Genomic DNA, 15,517 nt, shown 5'->3' on the forward strand with positions numbered 1-15,517 from the left:
CAAAAAGCAGGTTCATATTTTGAATGTGAAAGGTGAATTGTGTAACTTTTGCAATGTTAATTTGATCCTGTCCTAACTTAATGTGCAGAGACAACAAACAGAAAAAAATCTATTTGTAGGTTGATTTCCCCAAAGAGTGTGAGGGCTTCGGATTTGTAGTACTTTCAAAACATGGCTCGGTTTGCTTGACTCAACTAATATCACTACTTAGGAGCAGAACTACCTGTAATATCTGATTACTGGTGAAGAGACTATTTTAGTTTTTTGGAAATCTTATTTTTTGTGTGTGGTGCAGGAGTTTGGCTTAGCCAGACTAAACGACAAACCACACTGCAGCTTATTCTGGCCAATAACTGTCCATTTAGACAGGAAGTAATGGTCTGAACGACATACAGTATAAAGCAAGAGACCACAGTTTTAACCACAATATTAGACTGGTTTGGTTAAAAAGGGGCACAGCAATCTCTACCAATGTTTATACAGAAAACACTGGAAAAATAATGGAAATATTTTATAGACTCCGATTCTACGGACTATCTAGTTAACTTAATGCATAATAAATTGCTTCAAACTAAACTCTGAATATCTTTCAAAGATTTGATGTTGCTAACCTGGCAAACTCTGGCAAATCCAGTGATTATTTCATCCTCAAGCAAGCGTCATCACAAAATTGTGCTATCACTCATTTTGACTTTTGCTTTCTTTCTCCAGGTTTGGGCCTCCGTTCCTGATGAGAGTAGAAAGGACTCTTTCTTGGGATCATTTGCGACAGAGTGTGTGCAATAAGCTTTACTTATTTCAAAAAAATATGATCGTAAAGGTGAGTGTGAGCTGATCATAGATTACTACTCCCAGGTTTTGATGTTAGTGCAATGTGCTGCGGTTAGAGCTAGGGTAATTATGGGATATTGAATTTCTTTATTATGACAGAAGCCTCTCGATAATTATGACACCGCTCTGCCTGCAAGCTTAAATGTTCAGATGAGGGAAGGATAATCACAGACCAATTAGTTGAATATAGGAGATGGAGAGATGAGGAGAAAGGGAAATGGTCATGTGTAAAGTACACACCTGTTGGACTTACTGACTGAATATGAACAAATGTGTTAATTATTATTCGTCAGGCATTACCTTTTAGATACATGCTGAAGCGCTATGTTATTTCCTTATAAGTTTAAATATGCAGGAATGTCACCATAAATGGTCATGTGCCAACGCTGCCCTCTGAGGGTCACTGTTGTATCTGTTTTCCCATAAAAGAGATTCTTGTTTAACATTCATGAAGTTTTTCATAAAGTCAGTGAATAATCTTGATTCAAAATTCAAAATATAGTTTGAATTACCATAGTATAATATTTTTAACTTACAGCTTCAGTCATATCATTTAAATGCCATAGATGCCACTGTTTTGTAACACCAGTCTTGTTGTTCATTACAGTTATTTGTCCTCACAGTATTAGACCCATTAGATTGTTTTGGAGACTTGAGCTCTACAACAAACTGAACGTTTTAGAACATGTTTCAGAAAATTAATGAGATAGAAAGACACAAGAGATCTTACATTGTCTTCTAAGTGCTTCAGTACAACATATTGGCCAGTACTGCAGAGAGCAGAGTTGTATTGTTTTACCATTTTCTCAGGGTAATAAATTAAAGGACCAATATAAACTCACCTCCTTAAACAAAAGACTGCTGCCGTTTTAATCTGTTCATTGGTTCCCGTTAAATCTTTAGTTTATCACTCTGTGCACTTGAGTGCTGGTCCATTTTGTTCTATTTTTGCTTAAAATCCTAACTAATGCATTAGTTGACCCCCCAAAAAATAATATTATCAAGAGAATTTCATTATTATTTTCAGTGATGCCAGAAAGTTTGTGAATTGAGAATTTTCCATATTGCTGTAAACATTTGATCTTCTTAAGGATCAGATCTAATTCTAAATCCAATATAAACAAATTAAATGTTGTCATACTTGTATGTGTACCTTTAGGATTATCAGATATTTGAAAATGTCATTGAAATAATGTAATTAATGGTAACGTACGCACAAAAACGGGTGAAATGAGAAATGGCGACACCGTCGGCAGATGGAAGAAACACGTGAAAGTGTGTGAAACTGTAGACCGTTGTGTAAAATAAATGGTAATACTGCCTCTCATAAATAACACGAAGACTTCACAAAGAAAGTCTTACAATTAACAGCCTACACGAACACCCGTTTGATCGATCTGCAACAGAAATGCAAATTAACACATATTTGCAAAAAGAAAAGTGAAATATGTTCTGCAATAATATTGGCATGTTATACAATTCATCCCCATAAATAAGATGATAAACAGAACGAAATAATGTACAAAACTGATATTCTCGCCGATGTGTCCGTCTGGCGGAGCAGATATAGATGCAATTAGATAGTCAGTCAGATAGATAGATAGATAGATAGATAGATAGATGTATTATTTGTCCACTGGGGAAAGTTGTTTTCATAGTAAAAATGTCTTTTTTAAATGTCTGTGTCCCCTTTCCCCCACCCGTGGCAGACACACTCTGGCGATGGAGCGCTAGATGCTTTTTTGCCTCGACCTTGATGCCGACCATTTCTTTTTTATTTCGCCACAGTCCGAGGTTGTTGGGCTACAGCATTTACGGCGTCTGAAACCTTTTGCCACTCAAGTGCCTTTTTGGCATTAGTAATGCCCACACTGTGCCCTCCCAACACGTTCTCATCCCAATGCGTCATATACAACGCTTTTGCCAAAGCGTACATATCCTACGCACATGGCACCCTTTACCGTAAATATAACACGCACAGAGTATGGGTAGGTTTAGGTCTGGGGTAGGGTTAGACCACTAGGAGGCGCCTTCTGCCCCATATATATCTGCGTGTCATATTTACGCTAAAGGGTGCCATGTGCTTAGGATATGTACGCTTTGGCAAAAGCGTTGTATATGACGCATTGGGATAAGGACGGGCTGGCCCTCCAAACAACATTTTTTCTCCTCTTTTCCACCTTGCCAACGATAACTTCTACTTCACATTGAGTGAAGTTATGTTTTTTTGATTTCCTCTCTGTGTTTGCCATGATTTCGCAATCGATGAATATTAACTTGTGGGCGTTTCACGGACTATTTATGGGCAACTATGGGCGTGACATGAAGCCGCGAAAGCTGCGCTACATTTAGCATTGATTGTGATTTATTAAGGGAAAAATGCGTAGGATGTGCATGCGCACGGTTTTATAAATCCGAATATTTCTGTGCGTACGCACGTCCTATGTTTCATCCGTACGCCACTTCTGACGCAAATCTAGGCAAAGTTTTATAAATGAGGCCCCTGGAGTTGAAAACAATTGTTTATTATATTTCTGTCATTTTCTCACCTTCATGTTGTTCCAAACCCATAAGACTTCATCTTCAAAACACAAATGAAGATATTTTTAATGAAACTTTCCCTCAATTCAAACTTCAAAAAGTTAATAAAGAGATGGTACAATATGAATCAAGCTGTTTATTTCTTCTGAAGAAACACCATTGTGTTATAAAATGAACCGATTTAACCCAGGCTTTTATTCACATATAAAAATTGATCAGCGTACATGCACAGAAAACATCAAATTTGGTCAATGGCAGCTCAACCGTACTTGCTTCGTTTTGAGGTGAACTCTCCCTTTATGTCTAGCCCTTATCACACAGGTTTGTGGAAGTTTGCCAATGCTTGGTCAACTTCCTAAAAAAATCATTATTGATGCTTCCCAGGCTGGAAAAGGTTGCAAAACTATTTTCCACCTATCAGATTACTGTACTTGCTATTAACGTATACAAGTAGAAGAAGCTACAATGTTACTTTACATAGCAGTGGTTGTCTAACAAGTATCACTCCAGGAGAAAGACATCTTATATTCTAGAAAGAACCCCATGGAAACATCTAAAGGACCTGTGCCCTCTCTTACATTATTTAAGATTTGTGTTTATGAGTCCACCATCGAGCAAACACTCTCCAAGAAGAATATTGCTACCCGTCTAATGTTTACCAGAGACCATGAGCCAGAAGACTATTGGAAGAATGCCTTGTGGACAGATGAGTCCTAAATATAACTTTTGGTTTAAATGAGTAGCCTTATATTTGGGGAAAATCAAAACACTGCATTCAATAACATGATAATAATCCCAACTGTAAAGCACGGTGGTGGCATTATTATTATTGTTTGGGGCTAATTAACTGCCTCTGGACAAGGCTTGACATCATTGATGGAACGACGAATCCTGCGTTTACTAAAGGGTGTCGGTTCTTGAACTAAAGTCCAACAGAAAGATAAGACAATGGCCCTTAACACACAGAGGCCTGATCCCCAATTACAGAAAACGTTTAATTGCTATTATTGTCACTCAAGGTCACACCAGATTCTGAAGGCATATGTGCACTCCTAATCTAACATTATCAGATAAAGTTCTGATCTATGTACACTACTATTGAAAAGATTGGATTGGTATTAGATGTTTTTCTCTTAAGTCCCTCAGGGCTGCCAACTCAATCAGTTAACACTGCTCTCACGCCACACATCCATTTTCTCATACAGTGAAAAATCACAGCGCAAAGAGGACACAGACTGACAAGACAGAGCAGGTTACTTTTGAAATAAATCAAAGTCTCTACTTTTTAATTCTGTCAATTGTATTCCAAAATTAAAATAATAAATACCTTTTTGGCGCTCTTTAATGTGGCGCGTGACAGATCACTGCTCCTCCAGGTCAAGCGCCTCTTGAACCGATCATCTCTTACTAGTTAATAGTAAATAAACACATATGAGCATCAGAATGTATGTTGAAAGATATAGTATAACTTACTGAAATGAATCATGTCTCCTGTAATCGCTCCATCCGTGTTTCTTTCAACAGTGGATAGACGTCAATTAAACAGCTTGTAAACAATGTCACGTTACATTTATATGGAAACTTGTTTCTACCACAGAATAAAAAATAAAAAAGGTAAGTGCGACTTTTTATCTCGCAATTGCGTGACAAACTCAGAATTGTGAGATATAAACTCGCAATTTTGAGGAAAAAAAGTCAAGTTTATTATTATTATTTATCTCGCAATTATCTTTTAAAATGTTTTATTCTGTGGTAGAAGCAAGCTTCCATGCATTTACCTTAGTTAGCAAGAAACAAATGACTATAGAGTATTTTACTAAATATATGCACATATTATAGTATAATGTTATTATTATTAAAAAAACGCATTATATTAATTTGAGTTGTTAATTTTAACCTTTAATAATAATAATACCAGCTGACAGGGCTCGCTGTATGTTTACAGCATTAGTTGAGAGATTTTTCCTTGAAAAATGAACGTGTAGCTTATGTACCTGATATTTATCCAAATTAATCGATATTGAATCAGGATCGGAATTGAATCACAAGCGAATGGATTGATATCCTGAAATTTTTAGACAAGCACTAATAAAAACAGTATAGGCTACCAGTTATTATACCATGTAAACATTGTAACACGTTATCACTAAACTTATGGAAAATCTGTTTAGTTACCAAATGTTTTGACAATCACACTTGTTTGTTTGTTTTTTTTGTTAGTTTTTTTGTTTTTTACAAAATTTGAACTCTCAAGTTGGCAGCCCTGCTCCTATGCTCACCAAGGCTACAATTATTTTATCAAAAATATAGTAAAACTGTGATATTGTTATATATTATTTCAATTTAAAACTGTGCAGCATGCATGAATGAGATGAGGAGTAAACAACAGGGAGTAAACTTTATCGTAGTAGAAACTTAGGAGAATATTATAGAATAGAGATTGAGAATAAAGAATAGAATTGTTACAGTTTTGCTAAAAAGCTGTATTTTGCCTTCCACAGACTACTGAACTGTTTAAGATGCGTGTGGTGGGTGGGTCGGCTTCCTGCAGTTACCTGTCTCCCAACGACAGCAAACCTCTGTGCCACCCAACTGTGGACAGGTGAGCCCACATTCCCCACCTGAAGAATAAATGTTATTTTATGTTTTTGAAATAAGTCTTTTGTTCACCATGGCAGAATGTATTGGGTCAAAAATACAGTAAAAACAGTAATATTGTGAATTATTAGTACAATTTTGAATAACTGTTTTATATTTTAATATATTTTAAAATGTAATTTATTCTTGTGATGGCAAAGCTGAATTTTCAGCAGCCATTACTCCAGTCTTTTGTGTCAAATCATTCTGAAGTGCTGATTTAATTCTCAATTAACATTTCTTACTATTATCACAGCTGAATAACGTAATATTTTTGTGGAACCCATGGTCATTTTTTTCAGAATCTTTGATGAATAGATAGTTCAAAAGAACAGCATTCATTTGAAATAGATTTTTTTTTGAGCAATGTAAAAGTCTTGTCACTGATCAATTTATCGTCCAATTTCTTATTCTGTCACAACTGGTCCAGTTAGTTCAGTTATGAGACTCTTATTTTGATCTTCTGTTCATTCCTTTTGTTCCTGTGTTTGTTTCTGTTCCCTCAGTACCTAGGTTACTAGTACACACTTATTTGTTACGATAGTTACTGATTATGTTCTTCACCTGTTTCTTGTTTAGTTCATTCATAACTCTTGTATTTATATCCTTGAGTTGTCGGTTATTGTCTTAGTTTGACTAAGCTGTTTTGTTGCCAGTTTCTCCATTGGATTATGATCATCGTTATTATTGTCTCCTTGGATTATCTTTTTGTTTATTTAAATAAAACACTGTTGCATTTCTTCATCTTTACACCTTCATGCTTCCTTCAGTACTACGTCTGGGTTTGCGATATATTCGTGGGTTTTCTCCGGTCAATTTTTTACTGGTCCAATCAGCAAACAGAGGGAGTGGCTGAGAACGATGATGTTGAGGTCGTGCGCTAGTCGTGCGTCACGACCAAACGTTAGCGACTTTTTATGGCAGATCCAGAGTGGCTCTTGACAGATCCAATAGTTTAAAACTTCAAAAGAGTACCCGCCTTCAAGGAAGTCAACACTTGTCAATGGAGAGTGGCTAGACTCTCTGTACAAAGAAATGTATGAGAGTCTGGTACAGCCAGGCTAACGTTACACATCCTTGCAGAATTAAAGTATTCTTTTTTTATCTTTATGACCCCAAATTATGTGTTCTATACACCCTGAGTGCTTATCAGTGCAGTACTGCTAAAAGATAATATCTCCAGTTGCTTTAAACTTTTTAATTGGTCTCCAAACACCCACATCACAGTATTTCAACCTAGTTTGGACTAATTGTATCTTCTTCTCTGCATCATGTTTGTGAGGCTCTAGAGAGACAAACCCAACAAGCTAAACCATGAAGGGCTCATCCTCACTGTGCTGTAGGTGTAACACACAAGAGTCTCAAAAGCCAATGATCCATTTCTCAATTTAAACAGCTTAAAACTCAGTTCCACAGTCGTGACTGCAGCCTCATTCGCTCCTCTGCCTGCTATTCTGGGCTGTTTTCCTTTCGCTGAACTGAATATAACAGAATTATGTTTTTATTTGTAAATGTGTTTCACTTTAAAGTTCAAGGTTTTTAAATGAGAGTTCAGTAGAAAAGAATTTTAATCTTAAGAGCAGATTATGTATGAAACCACAAACAAATAGGGTTTGACAGTAATGTGTACGTTTATGTGTGCGTAAAGACATGACAGGGATAGATGGGATAGATGAAGGGACGCATGAATAATAAGAATGTTTTTATTTCTGAATTGCATTTGTCAAGGGGCGGTTGCGGAGAATAGCGTGAGGACTCAAGTGCAGAGGTGAAGTAGTGTTTAAGTAAAACATAAATCAAAACAAACAAACAAAGGAAATCCAGGTCTCAAGAACTAAATAATAAATCTAGGAATATGACATGGCAGGCACAGAAATACACACGACTCAACACCCATAGCCTTAACAATGAACGAGCACAGGACAGCAAACACAGGGAGACTAAATAGGAAAGCAAACAACGAGGGAACCTAGGTGAAACCAATAATCCAATAACGAGGTAACAAGGTGGGAGGGGCTAGACAATCCACAAGAGCACATGGCACACAGATAACTCATGACAGCCATACACTCACAGTAAACAAGACCATACACAAACACAAGACCAGGAATGTCACGGCTCTGTCACCAAACCAAGAATAACCAGAATAGCTGTGACAGAACCGTGACAACATTGCATGTAACTAGTTACTGCCCAACACTGCATACCACAGTTTTTTTAAGTACATGATCATTTTATATATGTGTATATATATATATATATATATATATATGAATATGGTCATCATTCAGTGCCATGGTATATATCAAAGTACCATGGTATTACCTTCTGACAGCATCACTATACCAGACTAGAACAGAACATTTTTGTAAGGTTTGCAGATGAGAATGTTTTTAACGTGTTGCAGAGGTGTTTGATCATATTTTCTTACCAAAGCATCATTGTTTACTCTCATTTATGTCTGTCACTCTATAAATAGGTTGTTTATTTGTAATTATGATGTTCAGATGATAGCAGAGACGTTCCATTTCTCATGTGGTTACCTGCTGTTCTCTGACGCAAGCTGCTGCCCTTGTGTGCTGAAAGACAGCCGTGTTTAACTGTGCAAGTAATTAAGTTTGTCAGCCATTGGTGAAGATATATTCATTCATCTATCTAGAGGTTTCACAAGCAAGTTTGAGTTAAGACGACCACATTCTCCATGTAATGACAGGAAGCATATGGTTGCCACAATGGTTTGTATGAACAGAAGTTAAGAGAACAGAAAAAAACAATAAAAAGTTTGGTAGCACTTTATTTTACAGTCCTGTTTTGCATGTACATACTATGTTGGCTACTTATTATAGCAGTTACAATAACTGGGTTATAACTATAGGTACTAACCCTGAGCCTATCCCTAAACCTAACCTTAACCCATGTAGTTACCTTATATTACCAGTACTTTCTTGGGTAAGTACACCCAAAGAGTGTGTGTGTGTGTGTGTGTGTGTGTGTGTGTGTGTGTGTGTGTGTGTGTGTGTGTGTGTGTGTGTGTGTGTGTGTGTGTGTGTGTGTGTGTGTGTGTGTGTGTGTGTGTGTGTGTGTGTGTGTGTGTGTGTGTGTGTGTGTGTGTGTGTGAGATAAGAAAACTCCTGCGTGTGTTTTAGATCCCCAAAGTTCAGTTTGAGATAAGGTAAATTGTTACTGTAAGACGAGATAAGTTTAAGTGTAAGATAAGAAAACCCCTGCGTGTGTGGAGCTTTCTTCTCAATAGGCCAGACTTGATGAATCCAACTGAATTTCCCTCACGTCTCTGAATTATTGTTCCCTGCTTTTAAATCCAATCAGAAACAATCGCAATTAACGCAGACGGACTGCGCGTCGGAATTAATCTGGATTTAGCCCAGCTCTCAGTAGAACTCAACCATGCTCCAGTCACATCTTCAAATTACCCCACACGCCTTTCTGCCGCAGTTTTTTCCCCTGTCATATTTGATCGAATGTTTGCAGAATTGCACCGGGTGAACAGTGAGGGCCGAGGCTGTAAATGCTGTGTTTTTGTCTCTTGGTTATTTAGCCAGGTGATTATTGTCCTGTGTGCATAGGCTATTTTTTTCAGTCTGAGGACCTGTAATGATAGTGAGAACTACAGATGAATCCTGGTAATTACCATGAATAATAATAATAATAATAACTAGAATGTACATTTCCAGAAGAAAATGTGAAGTGGTGCTTGCAGTGGCAAAACTCACCTCTCGGTTGCTAGTGTGTGGTACGTGATTGCATACGAGCCAACAAAGATGTCTGTACGATGTTCTGGTGCTGAGATGTTGTTCAGGTGGTTGCAAGGGTGTTTTGGGTGGTTGCTAGGGTATTCTGGGTGGTTGCTAGGGTGTTCTGGTTGGTTGCTAGGGTAATTTGGGTGGTTGCTAGGGCGTTGCTAGGGTGTTATGGGTGGTTGCTAGGTGGTTGCTAGGGTGTTCTGGGTGGTTGCTAGGGCGTTGCTTGGCAGTTGCTAGGGCGTTGCTAGGTGGTTGCTAGGGAATTCTGGGTGGTTGCTAGGGTGTTGCTAAGATGTTCTGGGTGTTTACTATGAGGTTGCTAGGTGGTTGCTATGGTGTTTCTAGGTGGTTGCTAGGGTGATCTGGGTGGTTGCTAGATGGTTGCCAGGGTGTTCTGGGTGGTTGCTAGGTGGTTGCTAGGGTATTCTGGGTGGTTGCTAGGAGGTTGCTAGGGTATTCTGGATGGTTGCTAGGTGGTTGCTAGGGTGTTCTAGGTGGTTGCTATGGTGTTGCTAGGTGGTTGCTAGGGTGTTCTGGGTGGTTGCTATGTTGTTCCTAGGCGGTTTCTAGGGTATTCTGGTTGTTGCTAGGTAGTTGCTAGGGTATTCTGGGTGGTTGCTATGGTGTCACTAAGTGGTTGGTAGTTGTCACAGATGGTTACTATTGGAGTTCTTAGCATTTTCTTGGCATGATTTAGTACTTACCTAATTGCCATTAGCATGTAGCTATTCACAGCTAGCATGTGTAGCATATTGAAAGTTCTGTTTGCTAGCATGAGACAAAAGAGACAACCGTCGATGTTCTGATGCAGAGATATAGGTCTTGCCAAATGGTTGCTAGGGTACTCTGTTTGGTTGCTAGGGAGTGGGTTGGCAGCTGCCAGTCATGAAAGTCCAAAGGCTGATTGTCAGTGTGAATGATATAAACCAACTCCCATGCCTCTGTGACATTCAGAATGGAAGATATCCCTCTATGGATTTTGGTTGCTAAGGTGCTCGACAATGGTTGGTAGGGAGGGGCTACGTAGTGTTGAGGTGATTCATTATTGGTTGTTTACTGCCCCGCGTCAAACGAGTCCACCCTTGTGTTTCTATGACACTTCTATCCGGAGATATCCTTTTGATCTCTTTCAATAGAAGATCTATGGAACTTGTTGCTAAGGTGCTCTAAATGGTTGCTGGGGCGTGGCTTAATAGCTTCACAATGATCCTGAGAGACTGATTGGTCATCTGAGTAAAATGAGCCCGTCCCCTTGTCTCTATGACACTGTGATCCAGAGCTATGTTCAATACAAAATCCCTATGCAATGTGTAGAACGGCCCATTTCATGAGCCGTCCTACACCATAGTAAGTCAATGGGGCAACTTTGAGCAGCTCCTGACCCCCAGGGGTGCAACTTTTACCCCATTGTGAGGTATGTTCTTACAGAGCCTGTCAGCCTCTTCAAATGTGGCAAATCACACGTTTCTGTGAAATCAGATTTCTGAGCTATGACTCGTCAAAGTTTGTTGCAATGTTAAGTCTATGGGATTTTTTTGGGCGCTTTTTTGCCCCTGGGGCAATTACCGTACCCCCGATCTCTTAGAAAAGATGTAGCACATCTCCCCTCAATAAGCCGCACGATTTGACGCCTTTCTCAGGGGTCTTTGATGTCAGCATGTATGCGGCCTCGTACCTATGGCCTACGGTTGCTAGGGTGCTGTAATTGGTTGCTAGATTGAGGCTATGAAGATTTTAGACCATTACTTATTGGCTGCTTGATAATATAAATCCTCTGAGGGAGAGAGAGAGGGAGAGAAATGCAGGGGTGTCAGGCCCTTTGTGTCGGTGTGTGTGAAAAAGTCGGTTGGGATTTGAAATTCTGAACATTCCGCAATGTTAAGTCAATGGGATTTTTTGGCCGCTTTTTCGTCCGCTGTGCGAACATCGTACACCCGATCGCTTAGAAAAGTCATAGCACACCTCTCCTCAATGAGCCGCACGATTTGACGCCTCACTCAGGGGTCTGTGACAAAATTTGCGGGACGAGTTACGCACCAAACTTTGTCCAGAATAATAAGAATAAGTATAACTAGAATGTACATTTCCAGAAGAAAATGTGAAGTGGTGCTTGCAGTGGCAAAACTCGCCACTCGGTTGCTAGGGTGTGGTACATGATTGAATACGAGCCAACAAACATGTCTGTACTAGTGTTGTCAAAAATATCGATATTTCGATAAATATCGATACTGAAATATCTGAACGGTACCAATACTAATTTCCCGAAGTATCGATACACCAATACTAGCCGAGCAGTCACTTTCACTTCTCTCCAAAGGCGCGTTGACAAACACCACACGTGACGCACTCGTCTCATTCGCTCTGGTTAAATAGCAAAAGTGAATGGAAAGATGGCGAGTGCGGCGTCCCCGCGACCGGCTTTGGTTGATTGATAAAGAACACCGCGAGCGGGCATGTCGGAGTCGGAGAATGGCGTGGACAGGACACGCGCTACACACCGCGAGCGGGCATGTCGGAGAATAGCGCGGACACGCGCTTCACACTGCGAGCGGGCTGCGGGCACCCAAAAGATTGTTTGACTATCAATATCCCTCTCATCACTCATTTTGTAAAATTATTTTATAGATGAAAACATTTAAGGAATTGGCTCCAGGGGTACCATTTAGCAAGCATATGCTCAGCATCAGGGGTGTTTGTTTTTTGGACAGACCTGCACCACTGCTAAAAACATCCTAACACTGTAACTCTTCTCATTTTAACTTTTCTGAAACATTAACCAAGATGGCCTAGTATTGTTGTTGATATGAGTCTGTGTTTCGTTTTTCACTGTAATTCTTAAAGTTAACATAATCTGACTGAGGAATCGTAGACAAGTAAATATTGTAACTGTGGTCAGATGTAAATTAACTTGTGTCTGTTTAACTTTATTCAAAAATTATTATTTAATTCTGCAATTTGCCTTCATTAGCGATTATCATCAATTTGATTACACATATACTAATTAAACTAAACTGAGCTAGACAATGGCATCTCTGAATTCAATAATGAAATGCCTTTAACTGAAAATTGAATGTTTAACCTTATTATTATACATTACTGACACTCTATCCTCCAATTTGATACAGTTAAGTGCTTCGACACAATCTGTATTATTAAAAGCAATATATAAATAAAGGTAACTTGACTAGATGCTGATCCAGTGAGCATTGTTTCCGCGTGTGATGCACACACGTTTGCGTTTAAATCTGTTCATCAAATTAAGTTAATGTATTAACCAGCATTTATGACCGATGACCAATGCATTTGTTACAGTATATTTTAATCTTTGATAACAGTAGGTAATAAAAACACAACGGATCATGTTAGCTCTGGTCCAATGAAAAAATATTAACAGATAGAACTCAGGACATTTTTGTTCATGTAAAATATACCTCATTGTCATGTTCTAGACTTGTAATATTTAGCTTTAAATAAAAAAAAGACCCCCTTAATATTGTGGCAGTTTATTTCTCTGTGGTATCGAAAATGGTATCGAATATCGATATTTTTCAAGGTATCGTATCGAAGTTAGAAATTCTAGTATCGTGACAACACTAGTCTGTACTATGTTCTGGTGCTGAGATATGGCTTATTCATGTTGTTCAGGTGGTTGCTAGGTGGTTGCTAGGGTGTTCTGAGTGGTTGCTATGCGGTTGCTAGGGTGTTTTGGGTGGTTGCTAGGGTATTCTGGGTGGTTGCTAGGGCGTTGCTAGGGTGTTCTGGGTGGTTGCTAGGCGGTTGCTAGGGTGTTTTGAGTGGTTGTTATGGTGTTGCTAAGCGGTTGCTAGGGTATTCTGGGTGGTTGCTAGGGTGTTGCTAGGGTGTTCTGGGTGGTTACTATGAGGTTGCTAGGTGGTTGCTATGAGGTTGCTAGGGTGATCTGGGTGGTTGCTAGGCGGTTGCTAGGGTGTTCTGGGTGGTTGCTATGATGTTGCTAGGTGGTTGCTAGGATATTCTGGGTGGTTGCTATGGTGTTGCTAGGCAGTTGCTAGGGTATTTTGGGTGGTTGCTAGGGTGTTCTGCGCAGTTGCTATGGTATTCTAGGTGGTTGCTATGATGTTACTAGTTGATGTTGGTAGTTGTCACAGATGGTTACTATTGGAGTTCTTAGCATTTTCTTGGCATGATTTAGCACTTACCTAATTGCTATTAGCATGTAGCTATTCACAGCTAGCATGTGTAGCATGTTGGAAGTCCTGTTTGCTAGCACGAGTCAAAAGAACCAACCCCCATCTCTATACAATGTTCTGATGCAGAGATATATGTCTTGCAAAATGGTTGCTAGGGTACTCTGTTTGGTTGATAGGGAGTGGCTTGGCAGCTGCCAATCATGAAACTCCAAAGACTGATTGTCAGTGTGAATGATATAAACCAACTCCCATGCCTCGGTGACATTTAGAATGGAAGATATCCTTCTTTGAATTTTGGTTGCTAAGGTGCTCAACAATGGTTGCTAGGGAGGGGCAAGGAAGTGTTGACATGATTCATGATTGGCTGTTTGCTGCTCAGAGTCAAACTTGTGTTAACCCCATCTCCATATGATGTTCTGATACAGAGATATAGGTCTTGCAAAATGGTTGCTAGGGTGCTCTGTTTGGTTGCTAGGGAGTGGCTTGGCAGCTGCCAGTCATGAAACTGAAAAGGCTGATTGTCAGTGTGAATGATATAAACCAACTCCCATCCCATGCAACCTTTACCCCATTGTGAGGTATGTTCTTACAGAGCCTGTCAGCCTCTTCAAATGTGGTAAATTACACGTTTCTGCGACATCCTCGTTCCGAGCTACGACTCGTCAAAGTTTGACGCAATGTTAAGTCTATGTGATTTTTCGGCCGGTTTTTCGCCCCTGGGGCGAACATCGTACCCCCGATCCCTTATAAAAGTCATAGCACACCATTCCCGAACAGGCCGCACGTTTTGACACCTCATTCATGGGTCTGTGACAAAAACTGCGGGAGGAGTAGCGCGTCAAAAAGTGGCCAGAAGAATAATAATAAGAAAAAGAATAATAAGTATGGACAATAACAATAGTGTTGCCTTGCTTTCAGCAAGCACCACTAATAAGAATAATAAGTATGCACAATAACACTAGTGTTGCTTTGCCTATGGCAGGCACCACTAATAATAAGTATGCACAATAACACTAGTGTTGCTTTGCCTATGGCAAGCACCACTAATAAGAATAAGAATAATAAGTATGCACAATAACACTATTGTTGCTTTGCCTATGGCAAGCACCACTAATAAGTATGCACAATAACACTAGTGTTGCTTTGCCTATGGCAAGCACCACTAATAATAAGTATGCACAATAACACTAGTGTTGCTTTGCCTATGGCAAGCACCACTAATAAGTATGCACAATAACACTAGTGTTGCTTTGCCTATGGCAAGCACCACTAATAAGAATAATAAGTATGGAGAAGAACACTAGTGATGCCTTGCCTTTGGCAAGCACCACTAATAATAATAAGTATGGAGAAGAACACTAGTGATGCCTTGCCTTTGGCAAGCACCACTAATAATAAGTATGGAGAAGAACACTAGTGATGCCTTGCCTTTGGCAAGCACCACTAATAATAATAAGTATGGAGAAGAACACTAGTGATGCCTTGCCTTTGGCAAGCACCACTAATAATAATAAAGCTTTTTTTAGACTTGCAATTTTAAAGGATAAATGAAGCTGGCCATTGTTCTGTGACTTACTT

General features: G+C 39.3%; 1 protein-coding gene across 2 annotated transcripts in view; it reads left to right on the top strand.

Annotated features, from left to right (window-relative positions):
* The window catches only part of usp43a (ubiquitin specific peptidase 43a), a 117,091-nt gene that overhangs the window by 87,757 nt on the left and 13,817 nt on the right, over nt 1-15,517 (top strand). For both annotated transcript variants that reach the window (XM_077198994.1, XM_077198995.1), the window contains exons 8-9: nt 712-820; nt 5,874-5,974. In XM_077198994.1, coding sequence (XP_077055109.1) covers nt 712-820; nt 5,874-5,974 — 210 coding nt within the window. The remainder of the gene's footprint in view (nt 1-711; nt 821-5,873; nt 5,975-15,517) is intronic.

This window comes from Siphateles boraxobius, unplaced genomic scaffold (assembly GCF_051911475.1).
Source record: "Siphateles boraxobius isolate OS27281-9 unplaced genomic scaffold, OSU_SipBor_1 41, whole genome shotgun sequence".
In the NCBI taxonomy this organism is placed as follows: domain Eukaryota; kingdom Metazoa; phylum Chordata; class Actinopteri; order Cypriniformes; family Leuciscidae; genus Siphateles; species Siphateles boraxobius.